General features: G+C 35.7%; 2 protein-coding genes across 2 annotated transcripts in view; both read left to right on the plus strand.

The window, feature by feature from the left end:
* The first annotated feature begins 424 nt into the window (after positions 1 to 424).
* LOC146141514 (putative E3 ubiquitin-protein ligase HERC4) lies at positions 425 to 3513 on the plus strand. Its single transcript, XM_083389421.1, has one exon. It carries the CDS (start codon positions 437 to 439, stop codon positions 3476 to 3478), a length of 3042 nt encoding a protein of 1013 aa, XP_083245547.1. The 5' UTR covers positions 425 to 436; the 3' UTR covers positions 3479 to 3513.
* Positions 3514 to 5086: 1573 nt separating this feature from the next.
* Positions 5087 to 19447, plus strand: part of LOC146141515 (uncharacterized) — a 44308-nt gene continuing 29947 nt past the window's right edge. The window contains exons 1-5 of the mRNA XM_083390157.1: positions 5087 to 5516; positions 8784 to 8842; positions 10306 to 10458; positions 12049 to 12139; positions 15140 to 15213. Coding sequence (XP_083246283.1) covers positions 5135 to 5516; positions 8784 to 8842; positions 10306 to 10458; positions 12049 to 12139; positions 15140 to 15213 — 759 coding nt within the window. The 5' untranslated portion in view covers positions 5087 to 5134. The remainder of the gene's footprint in view (positions 5517 to 8783; positions 8843 to 10305; positions 10459 to 12048; positions 12140 to 15139; positions 15214 to 19447) is intronic.

The following is a 19447-nucleotide window of genomic DNA, read 5'->3' on the forward strand; positions in this document are numbered from 1 at the left end:
TTCATGTAAGAACATTTTTGTGTTAAACCATCTTTAGGCCATACAATGCAGACTTATCCACCAACCTACCTATGAACCACTCGTAAAAATGATTTAGTCAGTTTAAATATTTCTTAACCACAATAATTTTGTTTGTTGTTTTTCATTTAAGGAAATTTTGCTGTAAACCATGTTTCAACCATACAATGCACAGCTATCAACAAACATACTTAAGCGTCTCATAAAAATGGTTTTGTTAGCTGGAATATCAGGCTACGTAACCACATTAATTTTGCAATATTTTTTCATTAAAGGAAAATTTTGCAATGAAGTGTTGTCAACAAACACACTTGTTAAGTCACTCATAAAAATGATTTAATAATCAGTTTAAGTATTATTCAACCACAATAATTTTGTTTGTTCTTTTTCTGTAAAGGAAATTTTTTTGTGTGAAACCATGTTTCAATGGGGTAAAGGGGGTATTTCCCCTGCCACAACTGAACCCACATTTGTGGATAACTTTTCGAACCGGAGTGTACGCAAAGTGTCGATCCATGAATCGATCATCGCAGTGCTACTAGAAGATGGATCCGTCTACACGAAAATCATTCAAGACGGACAGCCTTCCGAATACCACAAAGTCACTGCGCTGGAAACGATCTCAGTTATTGACGTTTGCGCAGGTCACAGCTTCATAATGGCCATCGACGTTAACCTCCGGGTCTACGGCTGGGGTAAAAACTCGTCGGGGCAAATCGGACTTTACGATTACGATTACTATCAATCGCCAAAACCGATCAAGACCCTTCAGTCGCAGATTGTGTCCGTTGCTTGCGGCGAAGCGCATAGCTTATTCCTGAGTAGCGTGGGAGATATCTTCTCATGCGGAAGCAATGAATACGGACAGCTGGGAACCGGCCCTGTAAGGAGCCATAAAAATGAAGTAAAGAAGATTAGTTCACTTAGCGGCATACCGTTCTCGCAAATCGCAGCGGGTTATTGGCACAGTTTGGCCGTCACGAAATCGGGGGCCGTATTTGGTTGGGGACGCAACGACGAAGGACAATTGGGAGTTGGCGATTTCGAAAACCGCAACACTCCGGTGCTGCTTAAATCCTTGCGATCGCAGCCCGTTAAATTTGTGGCCGCCGGTGCGTTTCACACGGCAGCGCTGACATCTGACGGTGGGCTTTTCACTTTCGGATCAAACAAACAGGGACAGTTGGGTCATGGCAAGTCCTTTACTTCTGTGAACCCGAAAAAAGTTTTTGAGCTGATGGGCAATGAAGTGACCCAGGTGTGTTGTGGCAGCTCGCACACGCTCACTTATCTTCGAAATTCCGGTCAAATATTGTCGTTTGGCGACAATGAGTTTGGCCAGCTTGGCGTGGTTGGCAACAACGTTAAACAAGGCATTCCTCATTTAGTCTCCGGGCCGTGGTCTGCATATTCTGCCATGCAAGGCACTAGTTTTGCGAATTCAAAATTTGTCCAGGAAATCGCTGCAGGGGACGAATCGTCCGCCGCGATACAAAGTCAGGACGTTGACAAGCCCCCTTCCGATTTTCGCGAAAGGCCGACTAAGCGATCTATTTTCACGCTGAATCCGGAACTGATAGCAAAACTTGAAGCTCTGTCCAATGAGGACAGAATAATGCCTGACGTAGAAAAATACCTTCAAACCGTAATGAGCTCAGCGTCGAGCCTAAACGCCTCTTTCTTAGCAGGCGACCATCAAAAAACAAGTGCAACATTCAGTGGAGTAAGTCTCATGGCTGTCCGACTCGGTTTTAGCAAGCTATGCGGCTCCGACTGCAAAAGGGTTCAAGAAGTCATAAAGAACTCCTTGCAGAAATTATTGATTCCCAGTTTGACTGACAGCCCACCGGATATCGAGGCTTTAAGAATTTTTCTTATTCTTCCAGAATGTCAACTACTGCAAAAGGTGGACTGTTACCCGTATTTAACGCTGCCGTTCGCTATGAAATGTTCTTCACTAACGGCGGGAGCTTCGAAAGTTCTTGACAAGTGGTACCGCTCCATGGAGCCTTTATACTTTGTAAGGCCAGTGGACATGGGAAAAGACTGCATCATGCAGATTCTGAGGCGACCTACACTTGACGGTTTCGACATGCAGGCGCAGATGATCCACATTTTAAATTACATGAGGAAACTAAACAACGCCAACGACCAGGGCGACAAGCGAGTAATTCCCTACCAGCAGTTCTATATTCCCGGAATAACCGACTTGGTAAATTTAGAGGACGACTACATAAAATGGATTAAAGGCCACTCGGGGCGCATTTGCAGTTATCCCTTTCTACTCAACTCGCAAGCGAAGACTTCGCTGCTGCAAATCGACGCCGTCTGGCAAATGCGCTCGGCATACAGCGAAGCGCAGGACCGTAACATGGCGTCGCTGTTCGGTTTTGGAGGAAATCAGATCCTAGAGACGCCCGTGCTTCAAATTGAGGTTCGTCGGCAGGAGCTTGTCCACGACGCACTTACCACACTGGCGAACGTCGACATGCGGAGCCTGAAAAAGCCGCTTGTCGTTGAGTTTCGGGGCGAAGAGGGGCAAGACGCTGGTGGGGTACGCAAAGAATTCTTCATGCTGATTTTGAGAGAGGTGATCGATCCCAAGTACGGCATGTTTCAGTACTTTGACGAGTCGCGGCTTATGTGGCTGTCCGATTTCGAGCTCGAGACCGACATGATGTACTTTCTGGTTGGATTGCTGTGTGGCTTAGCCATCTACAACAACACAATCATCGATATTTGCTTTCCACTTGCAATGTACAAGAAACTGCTCGGCGAAAAACCGACACTCTTCGATCTAAAAGAACTCGATCCGACGACTTCTAGAAGCCTGAGGCAGCTTCTGGAATACGAAGGAAATGTTGAAGAGGTTTTTTGCCTCGATTTCACTGTGGCAAGGAACAGATTCGGCGAAACGAGAACAGTTGAATTGATGCCTGGAGGGGCTGATATAGCAGTGACAGAACAAAACCGACAAGAGTACGTTAACGCATATGTCGATTTTATTTTCAACACTTCTGTGAGGAGCCAGTACGAAGCATTCAGCAAGGGCTTTCACAAGGTTTGCGGCGGACAGATTATGAACCTGTTCAGGCCTATGGAGCTTATGGAAATGGTGGTCGGCAACCAAAACTACAACTGGGAAGAGTTTGAAAAGACTGCGCAATACAAAGGCGAATTCTATCGACAGCATCCCGTCATATCCATGTTCTGGAATGTTTTTCACAAGTTTTCGCTGGAGGAAAAAAAGGACTTTCTCCTGTTTCTAACCGGATGCAACAAGGTGCCGATAAACGGCGTCAAAATCACGATTCAGCCGGTGCGTGTCGGCAACGACTACCTCCCGGTCGCACACACCTGCTTTAACTTGCTAGATTTGCCCTTGTATTCGTCACAGAACATTCTGGAAAGCAAACTTAAGCTGGCAATGCAAAACAACCAAGGCTTCCATCTAGTGTGAAGACTTGTTTGATTTTTTGGGGGGTTTGTGTTGGTGTATATCGACCGTTTTTTGCTGTAACCTAAATGCGACCCAAAATTCACGTTGCTTGAAAAACAGTGGTTTAACCAGATGTTCTTATTTATACTTAATGTCAAATCATCACATATTCCTGCAATTGACTTTTTTTTTCCATATAAAATTATATTAAACTTTGTGACCTAATTTTTCGAACCATTTGCTGCATATATTTAACTTAATATATATTTATGTTCCTATTAATTCCTTTATTTTGTTTGGTATTATAAGAATAATTTTTAAGTGCATTGCAAAATGCATCTTGTATATTATTATTTACTTTGTTATGGATTATTGCAAGACAGGCCAAGCCATTTATTGTGTTTGTAAAATGTGAAAACCGAAATAATAAACCGATGTTTTTGCAATTACTCATAAAGGCATATTTTTTTATATTAATAATATTTCATTGTAGTTGTAGTTCATATTTTAATTCATGTGTTTTAATTTGTGTTGCCTGATTGCTTTGTATTCTCAAAAACCGTTGATGCCTGTATGTGTAAACTTGTTTTGATTCTATTATAAAAAGGCCGTCGTATCTTGTTACACGCTTTGACAAGGGTTTTACCGAAAATGTGAATGTTAGCTCACTGATAATGTTTGCAACCTGATACACACTCATTTGCGTTAAAAGATTTGCGACATCTGAATTGTGAAAAACTATGATTTCTATATGAGCGTTGTTGTAAACAAAGCATTTTAAATACTTTTAAATCCCAGTCAAGTCTTTGTAAATAACAAGTCAAGTCCTAGTCAAGTAGTTATTAGAACAAGTCAACTGTAAAAATTAAATGATAAAAAAAAAAATTTAAGTCATCAGATGCCCAAGTCAAGCTCCAGTCAATTCATAATTTAGAGCAAGTCAACTGCACAACTTGTCCTTTTTATAAAACAAATGGTAACCTATTAAAATTGGTAAACTTATTCGAATATGAGCGCAACATAAAGCAAGTAAATTGATTTATGTGCAAAATTAGGATAAATAACTAAATTTAAAAAAAATCTTAATTTAAAAAAAGTGATTTGTCACAAAGACTCAAGTCAAGGCAATCATTTTAAAAACAGTGAATTAAGTGCACTTAAATCAAGTCAATGACTTTTGAAGTCATTAAAACACGCTAGATAATCAATATAAACAGCTGAAATCGCTTTTGGGCATTAAGAATAACCCATTGTTCGAACATTTCTTTTTAATAATTTTCCATGCAAAATGCATAGTGGCAATATTTTAATATTGATTTGGTGTGTTTTAAGGTCATTACGCTTTGCAGTTAATTAAATTGCATTTTGTTTGTTTTTGCGCAAGTTTGTTCTATTTGCCGCATTGCTTGACCGATATCTCTTTTTTCCTGCAAAAGTCAACTTTACAAACTTCACCTTAACACCTTTTGCATTTTGTCTAATTTATTAATTACGCTTTAGCATTTCATAATTGTACTTTTGTTGTTGTATTGTATCGTTTGTTTGTTCTAAATTGCCTTTACGAATAGTTCAAACTTGTAGTGTTATTGAAACTGTCACTGTCTTAAAACATGTAAAACTCTTGTTTTCCCAATAGCATTTTAAGTCGGAGAAATTAGGCTTTGCTAGAAGTTGAAAATGGCCGCCACCGAAAACCATCAGTACGCCGACGTATCAACCGACAGCTTTATTTCTCCGTACAATTCACCAGTCACTGCCCATAATTTACCTAGCAATGACCAATGCACACCCGAAAACGACAATGCTGCTTTGAACGGTGGCGAATATTTTTCCATTGATGTTTCCCCACTGCAAGAAACTGCTCAAAAACCTGCCAGCCATTCCAGTTATTCACTGCCCTTTGATATTGACTCCAATGCAATCAACAATGACACTCATTCCACACAATTTGCTGATCATTCCACTGCCAACGATTTCGAAGACAATCATATTGACGACATTCTCGCAACCGGTGATGCCACTCCTAGGCATAAAGAAAGCGGGAAAATAAATGAAGCAGGTATTATGTTTAAGTAAGAATATCAAAGTGCCGGTGCAAAATTTTTGCATTTTGTTATTGATTTTCACTTGACAAATTTTGGACAAATTTTGACCCTAGTTAATACTAAAGAGTTACTAAGGAATGCCACAAAATCCTGTTTACAAAGATAGAAATATCAAAAATAAATTATATGTTTAGCATGAAAATTAAAGAAAATAGCAGCATATTAAACAACGGAAAATAATGCTTAAATGTTTGAGATAGATGTAGCGGGAATATGAAAGCTCATATAGAAGTATGTAAATTTGAATGTTTCGAATATACCTATCTGTTTATTTATTTTCAACATCAAAAATGGATAGTTAGATATTGTTCAAATTGAAGAGATGTTGAAAATGAATAGAGATTTGTTTGGAAACTTTTAAAATTATACCTACTTCTGTTTTGATAATCCTACTATAAACTCAAACCCCCAACCTATATTCTCTGATAAAAAAATGCTGCTGTTTTTTTTTTAATTTTTAAATTACATATGATTTATTTGTGACAATTTTAATTGTGTATATGAGTCCCCTCTAATTTTACGATACTCTTTATTAGAGATAAACCGATATATTGGTTTACCGATAATATCGGCCGATATATATGTATCGGTAAATGTGAGCCGATACTTTGGCCGATATTTTAGTACAAAAATATGATATAAATTCTCCTGTAGAGCAAACAAATTACCCTTTTTTTAATGAAAAAAAACTTGGGTTTTAGCTTCACACCAAGTTAATATGCAAAATATTAGTTTAATAATTAATAAAGTTATATAATCTAAAAGGTTATTTGGATTTTATTTTCAATTAATTCAAATTTTGAACATTTCTTTGGTATATAAAATAATCGGTATCGGTTGACAAAATTGTAAAAAATCGGGTATCGGTATCAGTCCGAAAAAAGTGATATCGGTCGACCCCTACTCTTTATTAATAATTAGGGAAATCATTTTTTGACTTCAAAAAACTCAAAATTGACATGTAAGGTCAAAATTTGTCGAGTCAAAATCGATTACAAAATGCACAAATTTTGCATAAACCCGAACATAATAATAGATTCATGTTTCACCAGTCGTCAGTAAAACATCAACAAAAACAAATGTTTGACAACACCAATACACTAATGCAGTACTTCCCATAAAAATTATTTGTTTAAATCAATGTTTTTTTAATAGGTAAAATTTTTCAATTTTCTTATTTTTAGGATAAAAAATAATCGCCCTAGTAATAACATGTCAGCTTCCTCTATTTGATGACATAGTTGTAGCAATTTCAAACAACTTGAGTCATATCACAGTTTTGAATTCTATGCTAAAAGTACTAAAAGTAATGGTTCTCCATTAATAGTGTGCAAAGGCTTTACAGAGTTTGTCAGAATTAGCAAAATTGTTTCTCTACACATTAATCGACCATTCGACCTATCATTTAATTTTTAGCTTGACCAAAACGGTTTCTTTTTAAAAGAGGTGGGACGTTACGTAGCTTTAAATTTATATTTTAAAGTTGTGCAAAGTTTTGCCAAAAGTTTATTATGCCATAATAACTAGGTTGTTTATTGAAAACGAGTTAACAGTATACACAATCAATTTTCTCATGTATACTTTCTACATATGATATATGAATAGGGATGTTCAAAGTAGAATCCCAAGGTATTCTAGAATAATAGGTTTCGAATCTAGAATAACGAATCCAGAATAGCGAATCCTAGCATATTTTTATTAAATTATTTAACCTCGATTTTGTTTGGGGAAGGGATTAATCTTAATCTACCCTACAGGGCCCACAATCACAGCAATAAATCGCCCAAACAATTTTCAAACATGTGTACATTATAATAAAAAAACTCTCTCATGCGTTTAACATTCTTAACAACTGTCATCTGAAGCCGTTCTGTAAACTGTAATATGTCAACTGTCCAGGTTGTTGTCAAAGCTTGTATTTTTGCCAATAGTGAGTACAATGAAACACTGCATACAAAAGTCTTAAGCAATTCGGTCCTGATTTTGAAAGCATTGTTAAGTCTTATTGCTTCTTTTTTGACTAACATGATCTGTTATGCAGTCAAATGATGTACTGCAAAGAATACAAAGTTATTATTGACATAACGAATTCTTGACAATTACGTTGTGCATAACTGCATAACTTCCCTGAATATTGGCCTAAAGTTGACCTTAAGTAACCCCATAGCGCATTTTGTGGACGGGCAGCACGTTTTGCAACGCTATGTTACTTTTGCAACTTAACGCATTTAGGGAAACTGCAAACTCCACACCAGACATTACACGTTAGCCGCTCGCCCAATAACGCTTGATTGACACTTAATTATTAGACGAACGTTAACGCGAGACGCGGTAATTAGTCGCCCGAAAAAACGCTGACACTGCACTACGAGGTTACATTTAAAGCAAGCACTATAAATTGGTCGCCGCGGCGACAGGCCAACTTACCACACGCGTTTGTACAATTAGGCGCAACAATCCGCGGTAAAACATTAAATTATATCGGTTCCAATTACCCGAAATAAACGGCAGAATTGGATTCGAATCCCATCTGGATTCGAATCCAAGGATTCAATATTCTACTTTGAGCATCCCTATATGAACCAGTTTGGTTTGTTTATGCAAAAAGACACTATAGGTGGTACGCGTCAAGAAAGGTTTAAAACGCTGGTTTGAAGCATACCAGTGGCAATAGGCTACCAAAAGCTTATAAAACTGCAAACGGATAAAAAATCCGGTAAAACCTATCAGAGTTTCCATGGGCGGGCTCTTTACGTTTTTATCGCCTATGACTTTTTGTTAGCTGTCAGTCTACGAATCGAATTAGCTTGAACCACAACTATACATATTTCTATGTGTTTCTGTTGTGTGTTCTGTTAAAGGGATTGATTAAATTGGATTGATTAAAATAACATCCCCACCCAATTCGCCCAAAATTACTCGTTCAAGTTTTGGGCAAATAATCATATTAAAAAAACCTTGGTAATATAATCATATTAAAAAATATTGCTTTTAAAATAGTTTTTTTTTTAATATTTGGAAACCACATCATGTATTACATTATCTAATTAATTATTAATTGATTTGACTGTGCTGCAAATATATAACTTCAACAAACACATGCAATGTGACCCATCTATATATAACCAGACTCACTATTCTTTTAAAAAAAAATGTCACCTACAGATTCAGTAAATCCAGTGATTATTTATTTATAACCAAATGTTTAATAACATTCGCAGAAAACTTACCGATCCCAATCACTGATGACACCAGCTGTTCCGATTTGTTCCAAGAAAAGGTATTGGATTTGTGTTAAAAAGTATTTTTTTTTTGGCAAGCTATTCTATATGTTTATTGTTAGAAAGATAATTAACCCCAGTTATAAATCTTTAAGTTAAGATGAATGAATAATTGATAAAATCAATGGTAGTTTTTTTATATTTGAAAACCACTGACCAAGGCCGATACTACCTCATTTATAATAATAGTATTTTTGGGAAATGACTTTAATTAATTTTGAGTGTTCTAATTAGTAAAATTGTTTATTTACTCAATTTTATGTAAAAGAGTTCTTCGCTATTTGATATGTTTTTTTAGTGCTTGCATAGTTTATTGCATAGAATGGAATGAAAAAGTAGTATTTTGGTCATTGAAACTAACACAGGTATTTTTTGTCAAATTTCAGTGGGGACCCCCTGGAATTGTTATGTTGCATCTAAAAACTCCTCAAACCAAACCTAAGCACTTATAGTTCAGTATTAACTGTGCTACGTCAATTTAAAAATTCAGATTTAGGCTAAAATTTTGGAAAAAAATAATTTATCCTCCCCCCCCCAAAAAAATTGTTTTCCACTTTTTGCATTGCTTTGCAATTGAATATCTATAATTTAACCTGTTTTAAAAGTGAGTAGTCATTGTATAAATGTTTCATTTTAACAACATTTTTCCCCGCTGAAATTTGACAAAAAAGTGTTTTTTTGAACAACCCTAATATACAGGAAGGTTACATTGTGTAGAGTTAATGTGTGTTGTTCCAGTTCTGTTTTTATTGTGGCATTATATAGTGAACCACTAAACATAAATTCTTGTAGGGGTGCTGCAATCTATTTATTTATTCTAAGGGGTGCAGTAAGCCATAAAAGGTTAGAATAAGGTAGAACCTTTTGTGACACACTTTGAGCAAATATTGACCCATCACTTTCATAAATAGTTGATTTGCAGTAATCCTTATTATTAGGTCGAAATGAGTAAACACTTGTAGTTCAAATAGACTGCAAAGTGTTTTAGGAAATTGGGGGTTCTAGATTTTGCTTAGGTGAAAAGCTTATGTCTTTGTGGAGCTTAATGGTTGAATGTTTAGTTAGACATAGTAGGATTATCAAAGCCCATATAGAAATAGGCAACATTTTAAACAATTTAAGTCTGTTTTATTCTTTTTTCAACTTCTAAACATCAAACAATTACCTGTACCTGTTTGACAGAAGAAGCCTAAGAATTAAAAATATTATTTTAGAATAATTTGGTTATGACTTCAAAACAGGTAAACCTTTTAAACCTAATAAAAACCCCAATATTCTTACTAATTCTTATTGTATAAGTTTTTAGTGCTTAACAATTTGAGTCATCACTTAAAATCAATGGTAAATTTACAGGATTTATCTCTTTTTTTCGGCTCAAATCTAAATTTACAATTCAGTATGTAATAAAAGTTTTAAGTGAATTGAAACAAAAAAATTTGCATAATTTCTATTGGAAAAGCAGTCTTCAGAAAAAGAGATGTTATCACCCAAAGAACCGAGAGATGAGGTTTCCGACGTGATAAACAGTCAAACTCTTGCCACAACTGAAGAAGAAAATTCCAAAAATGCCCTCAACCATCTGCTTGCCAACTCAAATATTCAAGGCGATTACTCGGTAAGCAATATTAGGGATGTCCAAAATTTTTATTTGATAATACCAAGGTTATACATTGATACCGATAACTAATATATTTCTTATTAGCATTTTGATAATTTATTATAATAATTAGCTGTTCAAAGGTAATCTTTCATGTTTATTAGACCAACTTTTGCTTTCGCATTGAGAAGTTCAGTTATTTACCTTCAGTGGTTAACCTACTATTTTTAGAATTTATTTTTAAAGTTACAAATCATTCCGTTGGAATGCAAATCGTAGCTAAAATTCCCATATTAATTTAGCATCGGCACCGATACCGCCCTAGTATCGAACAAGTACTGTTACTACAACTTGGCATCAGGTATCGGATCGGATCCGATAGTAACAGATATCCCTAGTAAGCAATTTAGGGGTGCTTGATACACCAATTTATACCAATATCTGATTATTTTCAACAAAAAGTATAGGGACTAGATCACTGGTTCTCAACCTTTTTTCTTTCGTGGCCCATTTACGTTGCAAAAAAATTCTGTGGCCCAATAGAATTTTTATGAAAGAAAAAGCTTCAAAATAGGTTTCAAACAAAACACAGCAGAACCTAATTTCAAAACAGATTATTTATTCAACCATGCATTAGTGAGATACTTGCGGCTGAACAATAAATTTACATTTGGCAGCTCGAAATTCTTTGCGTAATATCTCCGGAAGTAAACAAGATATCAATTAGAAATTTTAACACATTACTCAAGCAAACAAAGCTAGCCAGCAATCAGATTTTATTTTAAAAAACATATAAATATTAATATTCATATTTATGAATATTAATATTCAGTAATAGTTGGCCCTTAAATTAAAATGTGCCTTAAGTGGCTTACATAGGGTGATAGCTACGAGTCTACTCTTCAAAATGAGTTTCAGATCGGCATTGATACCATCCTAGTGTAGGACAAGATACAAAAGGGTATCCCCAGTAAGCAATATCAAGATCTGTTGCTCTATGAAAATGGGTTAGTAGCCTACTTTGAAATCACTTTAAAATTTAGGGACTAAAAAAAACTTCTTTTTAATAAAGGCAGTAAATTACAAACAAACAAGAAATCAGGTTTGCATATATTTTTTAATTTGAGTCCATATATTTAAAATTAGGATGTTAGTGTGTCGTATGTGTATGTATAGTTTGGCTACTGGTTCATAAGTTGCGCTATAATGCCAGGTATTTTATGCGGAAGACGACATCTAGTGGCTTCGTTTAATTTCGAAAATCGCCACACGATGTCGGTAAAGGGCAAGCCACTAACGCATTGAGGTTATGTTTTCAACCATTGGCGCCAAACTTTCAAAAATACAGGGAGTTATTTTCTATTCAGTGCAAAATGATTATTAATCAAATAATCACATAAATTTTGTGACAGTTCACAGATATAAGTTTTGCGCTGTTGCGCCTTGTGACAGAAACAAACCATTTAGCAGAGTGTAGCTTTTTTCATCTCCAAGTTAGGCTGCAAAAGTTTCCTTAGAAAACGTAATAGAAAATGCATTCACGTAAAATATAAAATTTAATAGTTTTGGGGTGCCATGGCCCTGTATTGACATAAAATCTTGTTTCAGGAACTGAGTAACTCCGAAATGCAATCGGTCTCTGACAAAATGGAGGCCGAATTACGGGAGATGATAATGAGTGAAAAGCAAAGAAAACTAGGTATTTTTATTTTATTTTTTAAATTTACCTTTGCCTCTATATATTTTCCTTGTGGATTGCTGTTTTTAATAATAATATTTTTTGACTTTTTATGTTTATGTTGTTCTCTTATTAGTCTTTAATTTTTTTTTCTTAAATTTTTTGGTGTCAAGATTTAAAAGTTTGGTCAAAATTTGTCTAAATTAATTCAAGTCAAAATCGTTTACAAAATTAACGAAACACTGTAGTGAGCTTTTTGAAATGTCTTACAGTTTCATACTTAGTTTTGACAAACACCCAACAACATTTTAACTGTATTGAGCAATATGCGAAATACGCGAGCCAGCAGAATTAAACACGCAGGCCTGGTTTATCGAATTAGGTTTAGCTCGAATTTTGTTTTTTGCTTCAGATTATAGTTGTGCATCTCTGATTTGGACAAATGTATTGAACAGTATTTGTTGTCTCTTTTTAGAAGATAATTTGCGATTATCTCATAAATTTTTATGTCTCGAAAAATTGATGTAAAAAAAAAAAATTTACGTTATAATTTCTTAAAGTTTTAATTTTATTGCTCAAAATTTCTCATTTTTATAGGTAAAAAAATAATCGCCTTAATTATTACCAATGACGACACAGCGAAGCATATGCAAAAAGAAGAATAGCCCTCACTAATTTCTTTTTGCACTTGTCGTAAAACAATCAACTTACATTTAGCATATTAACGCATGCCAGCACGGACACGGCCGCCAACACATACCTATTAAAAATTGGTGTTAACGGCCGCATAATTATTCATCGACTTGAACACCGTTGGTGTACTGTAGACCCTAAAAATGCCGATAAAAAGTGGATTGTACAGCATTGTTCCATAGACCGGACTCAGACAACTAGAAAACATTCGCTAAATCCTAATGTTGAAAAACTTGAAAGACTAATTCTCCTTGTGAACCCTCTAAAACTGCTTTACGGACCCCAGTTTGGGAACCGCTGGCTTAGAAAATAACCCCCTGGAATTGTGAAAGTTCTGCGCCTATGCTGAAAACGCTCTGCAGACCAACGTTCGGCGCCTATGGTCGTCTTTGTACGTCCGTAGACCGCACACACTTATTTTGTTGTAGCCGCATGCTGTGATATCCCGGGCAGTGACACCAATAGTGCTCACAATGTACGAGTGGAGCATTATACACCAGTCGTAGCGGCCAAACGGCGTAAAACAATAGATTCTTAAGCCGCCGAAAGCTATCCAGTGGGTAGAGACTTGCCGAAGAATCGGTCATCTCAGTTCCGAAGTGCGCACTTGAGCGTTATAAGTGATGCTCCTGGTAACGTTTCGCAGACGTTCTGTTTCTCCTGCTGTTTTAAGAGACTATCAACACTTGACTTTCGTACACCGAAAATTTTCTTCAATGATGCAAGCAAAGGTTTTTTTTATTTTTTTTTATAGCCTGCCTTGCTTGCATCATAGATCGACGGACTCAGTGTTGGAAAATGTTTGGTGTACTACTAATACATAAGTCGTAATCGTTGTTTAAAAAGCAGCTTCAGAAGGGCTAGATCACAGTTGTTGAACACATGTGTGTGTGCATTTTTCATTTAAGGACAATAAAGTTAGAACTAGTCGACATATTCGGTGAGTCTGCCATGGCTTCGGTGTACTAATGATACATAAGTCGTAATCGTTGTTCAAAAAGCAGCTTCAGAATGGCTAGATCAAAGATGTTGAACACATGTGTGTGTGCATTTTTAATTCAAGGACAATATAGTTAGAATTAATTGACAGATTCGGTTAGTCTGCCATGGCTTTCGGTGTGCTACAATCCTAAAGCCGCAATCGTTGTTCAAAAAGTAGCTTCAGAAGGGCTAGATCACAGTTGTATAACACATAGTGTGTGCATCTTTTACGTTAAATAAATTCGTAATTTTGGAACATAATGGTTTGAGGTTGTAGTCAGACGTTTGAAGGAAGATTATTTTGCTTGTGTCTTTAAAAAATCTGAACATTACCACGTGATTTGGTTGGATCTCCGGCTGCAGTAGTTTTATGTGGTTACATTTATTGATATAGGTTCTGAGCAAGCTTTCTCAAAAATTTGAGAATATCGCGGAAGCAAAACGAAGGCATAGTTCATATTAATAAATTCGCACTGATTATTGCTACCTTATGTTTTGTACGCTGACAAAAAGTCCAGTAAAGAGAATTGGGTCGCCACAGCTTCGTCTTTATACTCTTTAGTGTTTTGGTCGCAGCTTAAAAAGGTTGAGAAACACGTGGTTTAAACGACTATTGCACCCGTAATTGTTATTCGTGAGAAACAAAGGTTTTATGACCACTGAGACACCTCCAGCGATATAGTTGTAAATCTTGTGTCTTGTCATAAAGAGTCAAGTCCGTTCACTTTGCGAAAACGTTTTACTGAAGGCAGAATAGTTTAGACAAATCGGAATGATTTTTTTATAGAGTGTTATCGTTAATTCTATAAGTGAGTCTATAAACTGTACTAGACAGGTAAAAGCAATCATTTATTTTCGACATAAAACATGAAATTATATATATCTCACCGTTTGCAAACAGGCCTCGTAAGTTTATCATTTCCAAGTAAGAGTTTCAATTTACGTTTTGTTGTCGAGCTTAGATATCAAGTTTCTGCAAGTATTTAAGTATTTATTTCAGTTTTTTAAGGTAAGGGGCCCATCAGTCATATTTAGCACTTCTATTGTAACCCTTTAAAGCAGTGGTTCTCAAACTTTTTCTAAAAAAATACGCAACGGTCCCCTAGCAATTTTTTTCAATTGCTCGCGGTCCCCTTAAAAAAATACACACAAATAAACATAAAATAACACGTTTGTATGGGACGGATGCACTTACAGTCTTAGGTAGGCTTGTTGATGTCGTATTTATTATTGTAACGCTAACAAAATAGATTTATTTGAGTGAAGCAATCACGATAAGTTTTAAAACCGCGACCGTACAACCCACAATGACAGCTCAGCAAGCTGTAGAAACGTAATTCTTAATAGCACAACGCATCATTATGACGTCACAATGCACAATTCAGCTCAAAGCATGCAATCGCGTGAATGAACAACTAATCGTAGCTTTTGATGACGAGCGCAAACACGTTGAAATTAAAATGTTCTCCTTTAGAAGGTCTAGTTGATTTTTGTTAGGTGTTTCGCGGTCCCAGAAAATTGTCTCGCGGACCCCAGTTTGAGAACCACTGCTTTAAAGCTAAAAATCTAAAGATTTGTCAGAAAATTATACGTTACATTTTTCAACTAAATCGCAGCGAGCTGTGGCTAAATGTAAAAAACACCAACTGCAGCAACGAGTTATAACCAAGGCATTTTTTTTTCGACTTTCAAAATTTACAGTGTAGTTAAAATTTGTCGAAATTATTTCAAGTCAAAATCGGTTAAAAATGCACGCAAAATCGTTTAATAAAAAAAACTATATAGTTAGCTTCTTTTAGTTCAGTTAAAATTTTATCCAAAAAAAATTAGTTTATAAGTATTTGACTGATTTGCGTTTGACCAGTGGTCAGTAACATCTAAAACGCGTGGTTGACGACGCAAAAACACCAATGTAGTACTTTAAACAACAATATGCAAATCGAGTCAAATCTCCGCTCATTTTTTAGGTCAAAATATATTCGCCCTAGGTATAACATTACAACTTCAATAAAAAAAAAAAACAGAATTGGCTTGTTTTAGATGCGTTTACCTCCCATTTGATGTCATTGTCGTCATTTACGTGTAAGGGCGAGGAGATATCTTTAAGACTGATAATGCCTTATTTTGTGGCGAAATATATTTCTCTTTCAAATGAATAGAACTTAGTAATGACTGACTTTGGCCAATACAGGAAAGTTTAAAGAATATTTGCACCCATGTTTGCTATCACTGATGTGCCAATGGTATTCTGATGATCGACACGGCATAACTCGTTGCTATTGATTAAATTCGCGCATGTCAATGCCATTACCACCAGTATGCGTTGTTTATCTGGGCAAAGCAATGCCAGGCAAGGTTGGATTTGTAATTAGTTTGGAATCGATTCGCCAGAAGAACGTTAAATGTCGAGTTTTTCGTCTGAAGGACAAAGATTCGAATCAGCGCGTTTAGAGTTTTATTTTAGACGTTTTGTAAAAGAAAAGACTACGAAATCGTTTTTTTTAAGAGTTTTTTTTTATTGAATTAGGCAGAGTGTTTAAGCTTAAGTATCACAGCCATAACGTAGGGTTGCCGCAAAGTGTTTGCAATCTTAGAAGTCGTAAAACATATTTTAATTTATTTTTTAATTGAAAAGTTTTTCTTTTTTTCTTGAATGGTCTTTGAATTTATTTTATATCCAGCCCAAGTTTTGTATTGGGAACATTTTTTAAACTATTTTTATTGTGTTGACTGTTGACCATGGCATTCATGCTGTATTTTATAGAATTGTATTCAAAAAACGTTGAGCGACCAAATTTTAGGTCTTAGAAAACCTGCAAATTATCTTGAAATTTTTTTCTCGAATGTCCTTCATTTTGGAGCATAATGGCTGGAGGTTGTAGTTAGACGTAGTAAGAATATCAAAGCCCATACAGAAGTACATAGCATTTTGAACGTTTTGATCAACTCTTAATTCATTTTTAACATCAATTTAGTTTTTAAAATAAGTGTATGGCAGCCCTGCTAAGTCTTCCCTTATGTCTTAAACTGAACGTACGTCACGCATAACTGCAATTTCTGCCCGTTATCAATTTTATTTTCTTGCTTAATATCTGAAGTGTCGTGTATCATGTCATGGTTGTTTTCAAACGCGCCGAACCCATGGGAATCGTCTCTTGGGAGAACTGCGTGATTTTGTTTGCAGAAAGGTTACCTGAGTATGAGTAGCAACTTGCTAACAGCGAAAGATTATATTGCATGATATAGACATAGACGCCGAGTTTTGTTTTTACAGGGTGCTCAAAACTTTTCCGCTAAATATGACGTCACTAAATGCCAGCTGAAAAGATGAGTTTATATGTGGATGAAGATATGTCTAACTTTTGATAAATGCAATATTTTCATTGCGTGAAAAATTCGAGAAAAGTTGCCTCTCGTATTTGTGGGGTGTCCTTTAGCTATCCAATCGGCCTTATTTTATTTTTAAAAATTACTGTCAACTTTCATACTTAAACCAAACAACTTGGAAGTAGTTATTCATTTGCAAGGCAGGTTGTTTTCTAAGTTTGCGTCAAAAATGTTTTTATTTAATCACACCTTTTCCATTTTGAGTGATTTCGTTCCAAAATTTTGTCAATATTTGTCAACCTGTCTATAGTTTTAAACAGTTTATCGTTTATCGTTTTCTTAAAAAAAGGAAAATCCTTAAAAGGTTAAGTTCTAAAATTGTCAATGATTCACATCTTGTACATTTTTAGTAATTTCGGTCCGAAAATTTGTCAATATTTGTCAAGCTGTCTGTAGTTTTAAACAGTTAATCGCTTTCTTCAAACGCTTGCAAATCCTAGCAACGAAATACCAGTCTGGTATTGAAATATCGACCAGTCCATGTCGCCTTACGCCAGATTATCGCCTTTTGGAGGCTTAGCGCCCTTTCAGCGTGCCTTATGTCCAGTATAGCACATCGGAAAATGTATTTTGTTAGCCCCCAGCCCGACAATAGACCGTCCAGCGCGCTTAAAAAGCTGTTTTGTTGTTTTGGAGAGTCTAGAAAAACACGTCGGCGAAATGTTTCCCTAGCAACTCGCGAAAAGTTGTGCTTTCGGCGATATGTGTGTGCGACGCTATTTTGATTTATTCAGTGGTATGTGTGAGTGTAGAAACGAGATTACGGCCATAAAGTAGTGGTTGTAAAACTGTATGCTTTGAGAGATTGTCAAGTGTAACGTGAAACTTTCTTTTATTTAAAAAAATACAAAGCTTGATAGTGACTAGCTATTTTCGCAAAATTACGTAATTTTGGGTACACTATGCACGTATCTGTGATGTAGCCCTAAATGGTGGTATCATTCAATTATTAAAGGCACTTTTTTCATTACAGGCATCATTGATAACATGTTGTCTTATTAACGCAGTTTCGAGCAGCAATGGAAGATACACACACGTATCATAATTAGCTTGAAAATGAATTTCAAAGCTAAAAAGGTCGACTAGATCGACGTCATCTTGATTATCTAGAAAAGTTTAGAAACTCAGAAGGATAACAATTGCGTTTCACCTTTTTAAATGATGCTTTGATTTTGATCACTTTAACTAATGATGATACAAGTTCGTATCAAAACGTCTTAATCAAGACGATGTCAATCTACTCGACCTTTTTGGCTTTGAAATTCAGGCTACTTTACAGATCCGTGCATAGTGTACCCAAAATTACGTAATTTTGAAAAAAAAATAGTCATTTGGTATGACGACATGCACATAGTCAAGCATTTGATACTAAAACATAGTTGCAATTAAGTCATTGAATGAATTGATTTGCGTATTGAAAAGTATTTGATAAACCCTATGTTTTTCCAAAAGCCATTGTCTTAGGAGCATAATGGCTGGAGGTTGTAGTAAGACGTAGTAAGAATATCAAAGCCCATGCAGAAGTAGATAACATTTTAAGCGATGTTGAAAATGAATAAAGTTTGATTCGAAACGTTCAAAACGATGCCCATTTCTTTATTGGCTTTGATATTCTTACTACGTCGAATAGTCGTGAAAAGTGCAGCTTAAGCTATAAGTTTAGAAGGTATAGTTTTGCAAAACCAATTTTTGAAGTATTATTTATTGTTGGGTCGACCAATGACTGTACCATTTATGCAGAACAGGCGTTTTTCCGAAATCGCCCAAAAAATAATAAAATTTTACCCCCAAAGTTCCAGCTTTCTTACTATATAGTTCTTTTCGAAAAATCAAGAAAACTTTTCGAGAAATAAACTGTTAAAGATTCAATTCACGATTCGAAAATCGCGTTAAGGCTAAAGCTTACTTTCATGAATATTTCATGCGTTTTTTTCTTTTTTTCTCTAGGCCAGCGAAAATCTCTCGCTCTATTACTGTAAGCGGTTCTGGTTTTGTTAAACCTCTGTTGTGGCAACTTTACACGTTTCAGATTTCGCGAGCGTGTTTTCTTAGCGTTCCCGCATTCTGGAATGTTCCTTGTAGTTTGTGACGTGACACTTATAGCCGAACACATTATGACGTCATAACACAATCAGAATTTTTATTCCAATAACAGAATCTGCCTAAATCCGAATGGTGCAAAACAAACGTTAAGGATTAAACTAAGTACAGAACTTAGCAATCCAATTTTAGGCCTTTAAAAACCTAAAAAAATTCTTTGAAAAGTCG

Source organism: Ascidiella aspersa, chromosome 5, assembly GCF_963924565.1.
Source record: "Ascidiella aspersa chromosome 5, kaAscAspe10.2, whole genome shotgun sequence".
Taxonomy (NCBI): Eukaryota; Metazoa; Chordata; class Ascidiacea; order Phlebobranchia; family Ascidiidae; genus Ascidiella; species Ascidiella aspersa.

Bases quoted from the DNA above. Each gene is read 5' to 3' on its own strand.
- LOC146141514 (XM_083389421.1), top strand. From the start codon at position 437: ATGTTTCAATGGGGTAAAGGGGGTATTTCCCCTGCCACAACTGAACCC.